Consider the following 6,008-nt stretch of genomic DNA (forward strand, 5'->3'; position numbering starts at 1 on the left):
ATGGCGACTGCCGGGGGTGCATCGAGTATTATTACGCAGGTGCAGCAGGGCGGGCCGCCCGTCAACGCTATCGGAGGTGAGCTTTGAACAGATAAGCCGTAACCGTCTATAATATTACTAATCCATTCAAGATGTTGGTGCGGACGAGACTATCACGATGGATCTCCGGTACGCTTTCTTTTCTCCCGTTGCGCGCCATCGACCCGTGACTGATCAATCAATTAGAGGCACAAGATTCGTATTATCGCGAGATGAGCTTCTGACTTTGCCAGAGTTTGTTCTACTATCCTTGTTCCCCAACGGACTGTTCCCAGAAGGGCAAATGGGTGGGTTTGCAGATGGAGATGCTGTCCAGGTTGATGTACGTGTAGCCTACCCGACTGGGGCACGACCTGTCTAAGCTTGCCACTTGAGTATGCACGAGTGTAAAGAGCTGACATGATGGCTTAGTATGATCCTGTATCGCTGCAGTACATGCTGGACTTCTTTCGCAACGTGGCCCAATCAATTCCCATGGAATCGTCGCCCAATGCTTCGCAAGATGGCGACGCCGTGCCTCTTGAGCCATTGGGATCCCGAGACGACGCTTCTCGGCGGGCTGGAATCATAGTCTTGCGAGAAGACCTCGACTTCTATGTCATTCCTCCTCGTCCGGATGTCGGGCAACTTGAGATGATCGAGATCAAAAGAGCCGCTGCCAAGGCGTTACTGAGTCAAGGGGGTATCTTCTCTGGGCTGAAGCGGAGTGATGAGCCGGGTACGACCGAGGCACACCTTATTGAGATGCTGACAGCTGGGTACGTTCACCACGCGACGGCTTGTTGCATGGTTCTTGCTGACAGGAGAGCAGCGGGTTTAACCATGATGATTCATGGGGTCACCGGGCGGGAGAGCCCAACAAGGCGGTGGTGTGCAGCCTTGCTCTGGCACGCCTGCGTAGTGATATCAGAGGTAGTGAGATGGGCAGCAACGCGGTTGGTATGGCTCAGAAACTCCTCCTCTTCTGGCGGAAACCTGCTAGGAGGTGCTGGTGGGAAGGTGTTGAGCTTGAGGATGTTGAGGGTGTCGAGGGAAAGCTCAAGGTGTGGATCAGGCGTGTCTGGACCCTCGAAATGAGTGTTATTGGCCTTCGTTGAACCACGATAGACAGGGGCTGCCAATCGTGGTCCGTCTCAGTTGTTTTTTTGTTGCTAGCGATAAGCTTTCAGTTGGACAGGTGAGAGAGGGCGGTGGGAGGTTTCGGTATGGACGAGGAAAGACGATCGTCGATAATGTATCTACAAATGTCCGTGGCTGTATTGCACCTGCTGCACTACAATGCCGTGTGGGTAAGGCGCAAGCGGCGTCTACGAGCACCATGATTGCTATTCTTGAATCATCACGTCCTGATAATTGGCATGTTTCTCGGCGTGACAGGCCTATGGCTAAGCACACAGTGTCGGCTGTAGGGTAATTGGCATGCACATAGGAGACCGACCATGCCGCCATGTGCTTTCTTGGTGTGTGTGCGAATGGTTGGTGAACCAAGGCTCGAGTTGGTATGAGGCAAGACCAAGCAGCAAAGGTGGGTTCTGCATTCGGACTAGGGTCTGGTGGCTGGTAGAGCATCCTCGAGGTAGAGCAATATCTTGTGATGACGATTACAGTCACCCGCTTCAAGTATTACTCAGGTACATAGTAATTGTCCCTATATTTTCCGTTTACACCTCTGGGTCCTTCAGTGTCACACATTTAACATTTGTTGACCCCCGATAAGCTCACAGGATTTCGCTCTGCTAGAATGAGATTCGCTTTGCTGCCTGTTTACCTTGCTGTCGAAACTTTTGTGTCACAGGCAGTGTACGCCTGGAGCTGCAGCAATGGTCTTGCAACCGCGCGGAGTCGGCCCGTCGTTGCGGATGGCTGGTCCTTTGGTCTCGTGGCCAGCGAGCTGTCCAGGCCGCGAAGCATCTTGTTCGATAGCAACGGCGCACTTCTCGTCGTTGACTCTGGCGTTGGTATCAAACGGCTACTACTCGAGGACGAGGGTGGCACATGCATATATGTAAAGAACGGGAGCGTAATCGTGGAGTCTCCTGAGGTCAGTCAAGTCAACCCTTGTGGCACTATGCTCGATTGACATGCGCGTGGCCGCCGTTGTCCAGCTCAACCACGGCATCGCATTGTCCAATGATGGACGAACACTATATGCCTCGACACCAGACAAGGTATTTGCATGGATCTACGATGCCGCTAATGGCAAAGTTAGCGTAAACAACAAGACTGTTGTTAAGGACATGTACAATGCTGGACATACCTCTCGAACACTTCTCATGTCCGACAAGGCCCCAGGCTTGCTCGTCGTGTCGCGGGGATCTGAAGGCAATGTGGATTCCATGGCCCTCGGTCGGGCATCTGGTCACTCGCAGCTTCGTGTTTTCAATGTCACTAGCATTGCTGCTGACGGGGAAGCTTTCAGTTTCTCCCGCGACGGAAAAATATTAGGATGGGGACTTCGCAACTCAGTTGGCGTAGTCGAGCATCCTAACGATGGGGGAATTTGGTCGGTGGAGAACTCCGTGGACAACCTGGAGCGTGATGGTGTTGATATACACTCCAACAACCCTGGAGAGGAGCTAAATTTTCATGGCTTCCTCAGTAGCTCGACTTATGGACAAGAGGCCAACTACGGTTACCCCAGATGTCTAGCCCTCTGGTCGACGGATGGCTTCCCAAGGCTTGGTAACATGAGCACCGGAGACCAATTTGAAGTCTCCAACGACCGCGCAAATGATACATCAGGTTGCAGTACTCAGTACACGGCACCAAGACTGACCTTCCAGGCACACTCGGCACCTCTCGACATCGTGTTCACGCCAGATGGATCGGAGGCTTTTGTCACGTTTCACGGCAGCTGTATGGCCTAAGAAAATGGCATGATTGAATGGCCTGCTAACCTACCTATTAGGGAACCGCGAAAAAGCGGTCGGCTACGCTGTTTCTAGTATTGCTTTCGACGAAGGCTCTCCCAAAGAGCTAGCGAATAACACGGATGCCGTCTATAATGTCATGTACAATGCAGACCTTGACGACTGCCCCAGCCAGTGTTTTCGACCCGTCGGTCTGGCCTGGGACAGAATGGACAGATTATTCATGACATCTGACTCAACAGGCGAAATATTTGTGCTCGAACGAACCGTGGGATCGACAACAGAGGATGTCCCCAGTCATACTGCACGCCCATCGTTGGCAGTAATACCGGCCGTTGACTGGTCATTCCTGTTGGTAGGGGTATTTTTGATGACTCTACGAAATACATGAAGAAACAGGGCGAGATGACCTGGCCTCTCATGCCACCTAAACGCCCCCTTCCCCAGGTTCGCAGAAAAGGCGGCTGTCATCCGGAACCACACAGGTCTGGATCACGTACTGGCATACAATAAACCCTATTACTTTCGTCACCGCAATACGATCTGCCTTGGCGAAGTGATGCAGGTCAAATCGAGCGTGTAGCTATACCTTGCTCTATTTCTGTGTGTTTCATAAGCTACTCTTCAATGCTCTTCACGCATTCCCACTCGCCCCTCAGATTCTCCTTCCAAAGGGTCACCTTGTTATCGCCTCCGCTCACTGCCAAGACATTTCCACTCAGCGACCAGCTCACTCGCCACACAGCTGAGTCGAAGCTGAGAACTTTACAGGCCCACTGGCCTTGGGCAGAGGAGTCGGACGTCCAGATACGGACTGTTTTATCCTGCGAAGCTGATGCAATGTATGACTTTTGGAGCACAGTCGGAGACCAGGCAACGTCGCGCACCCAGTCCGTGTGGCCCTGCAGAGCATCGCCCTCCGGCTTGTATGCCTGGGATGTCGAGTCGAAGGACCAAATCTTGACGAGGTTGTCGCAACCTCCAGTGGCAAATCGTCGAGCGCCCGTCGACCCGGGTCCGGGAGAACTGCCCACAATGCTCCCCGGTGCCGTAGCTGGGGCCCACGAGACAGAGTTGACGCCAAGCCCATGTGCCTGAAAGGTGATATGGTCGTAATTGTTGTCTCTGAACTCGAGAACACTGACATTGCCATCGGACGAGGCGCATGCCAGCAGGCAGCCCGACTCGTGTGGTGACCAGGATACAATGTTCACCGACGCCTTGTGCAAGGCAAAATCGAATATCTTCTGCCAACCCGCCTGTTCCCTCCATACGAGCACCTTGCCATCATATCCTGCCGATGCTAGAATGTTGCCGTACTTGGGATGCGCCCATGCGACGCACCATACTGCTCCCTCGTGTCTGCGGCATCCATTGTTAGCACGAGATACGTAGCTCCCGACTGTTGTCTAGGCCATGGGTGGAAGTGGGATGTTAACACACCCCTTAAGCGTTTCAACGAGACGTTGAGTTTCGCCCTCGAGCTCAAAGATCTTGATTGTACGATCGCTGGAACAGGTTGCGAGCCGGCGCCCGTAGTAGTCGAGAACAGCATCATGCTTGAAGTCAAAGCCCGGATTAGTTCAAGCAAACTAGGCCGTGCAACAACCCTCCAAACCTCTCACAGGTATGAGACCGCAACGTCAACTTACAATCATGTCGTCGTGACCCGAGTTTGCGATGGTATGACTGGTAGCCTGGACCTCCCCTGTCAGCTGCTGCTTATGCTGGTAACAGGTCTATTTCAAGTTCTAATTCACCATGATTAAGGAAGGCGCGAACTTGGCGTCCCGTGTGCGTGCCACTTAGGGGCTCGGAGTTATTGATACACTGCCGATATGAGTTACAACGTTGATATGGTAGAAGCCCTCGGGTTGAAGACTGGTGGGTGTGGAATGCGAAAGCTTGAACACTTGGTTGACGAATAGACAGCTATCCAAAGCAGCCAGCATGTTCGAAGGAAATTGGCAGCAAGGGAGGCCTTACAGCCTACCTTACCGTCTGTTTTCAACGCCTGTGCACTACGGTGTAAGGGAAGCGCCACACAGCTATTCTATTCATTGAATTGTCTTACTCCAGTCTTATCAACGGGGACTACCCCTGCCAAAATAGAGACCCCACATTTCGTGTCTCTTGAAGTTGGACCTAAGCCGAGCCACCGAAGCGGCGTCACCATTTGCCGAGGCAGACGCTCATCACGAGATAGACGTCACGGCAACTGTAGGATAGTCGATTTACAAGGCCCCAACATAGACCAGAAATAACCACGCATTTGTACGAGCCGTCGCCTAAACAACACATGCACGGCTGACTTGTTTTCGACGTGCAGAAATTCAGCAATTCCACCGTCATTCGTCACACAGGCTTGTTGACACAAGACTTGCAACCTGACATTGGTATCATTCACGACCTTGTTGAAAAGGCTACATCATCAAACTTCACGTTTCTTTTCAAATCCGATGGCAGACAATGTCTGCGGCGGGTCGACCCCGCTCAAGGCGCTTGCGGAGCAAGGTGCTCGTGATCGAAGCCTGCAACAAGATCGCGCGCGTCGCGCTGTTCCTAGCCCCTCCGTAGGTCACTTCTTTGGGTGCGCTTCGTCATACACAACTAACAAGTTTGGGACAGAACTTCCGATCCAACCAGCTAGGCATGTCGCGGGACCCAAGTCAGTCGTATAGCACATACCTCGGCAACCCCAATCAACAACTTCCAGCGCCGCATACAGCAGAATATAGCGGACATCATGTTACAGTGCGTCCTAATGCTTTCGGAGCTCGACCTCAAGAAACTGTTCACTCGTCCCAGCCTCCTCAAACAACCAATTGGGCGCAGGACTTTGACAATTTCAGGCGGGAAATGGTTGTTCCTTCTCAAAGTAGCATGACAACACCTCCTTCGATTCAACATATTCAACATCATCAACATGGGCAAAACTTCTCTCCTGTGCTATCAAACCAAGCGGTTATCGCTCGACAGACACCAGTTTCGATGTCTGGGATGATGCCCTTGAGTGTTTATCGCAACCAACATACACCTTTGGAAAAAGGTCGAGATACCGAGTTCGACACGGCAATGCGACACTGGGTCACTTCGAAT

At 52.4% G+C, this 6,008-nt stretch overlaps 3 protein-coding genes across 3 annotated transcripts; 2 read left to right on the forward strand and 1 right to left on the reverse strand.

Annotated features, from left to right (window-relative positions):
- D7B24_002879 (uncharacterized protein) lies at positions 1-1,136 on the forward strand (the record flags this gene model as incomplete). The annotated part of the gene is made up of 5 exons (XM_028637076.1): positions 1-76; positions 132-168; positions 226-361; positions 451-797; positions 851-1,136. 5 exons carry the CDS (start codon positions 1-3, stop codon positions 1,134-1,136), a joined length of 882 nt encoding a protein of 293 aa, XP_028490961.1.
- Positions 1,137-2,120: 984 nt separating this feature from the next.
- On the forward strand, positions 2,121-2,906 carry D7B24_002880 (uncharacterized protein; the record flags this gene model as incomplete). Its single annotated transcript, XM_028637077.1, has 1 exon — positions 2,121-2,906. The coding sequence occupies one exon, from the start codon at positions 2,121-2,123 to the stop codon at positions 2,904-2,906; it is 786 nt and encodes a 261-aa protein (XP_028490962.1).
- Positions 2,907-3,526: 620 nt separating this feature from the next.
- Positions 3,527-5,085, reverse strand: SEC13 (GTPase-activating protein S13; the record flags this gene model as incomplete). The annotated part of the gene is made up of 5 exons (XM_028637078.1): positions 3,527-4,271; positions 4,353-4,468; positions 4,562-4,648; positions 4,903-4,923; positions 4,984-5,085. 5 exons carry the CDS (start codon positions 5,083-5,085, stop codon positions 3,527-3,529), a joined length of 1,071 nt encoding a protein of 356 aa, XP_028490963.1.
- Positions 5,086-6,008: the final 923 nt, after the last annotated feature.

This window comes from Verticillium nonalfalfae (assembly GCF_003724135.2).
Source record: "Verticillium nonalfalfae strain VnAa140/NRRL 66861 chromosome Unknown scaffold_175, whole genome shotgun sequence".
In the NCBI taxonomy this organism is placed as follows: Eukaryota; Fungi; Ascomycota; class Sordariomycetes; order Glomerellales; family Plectosphaerellaceae; genus Verticillium; species Verticillium nonalfalfae.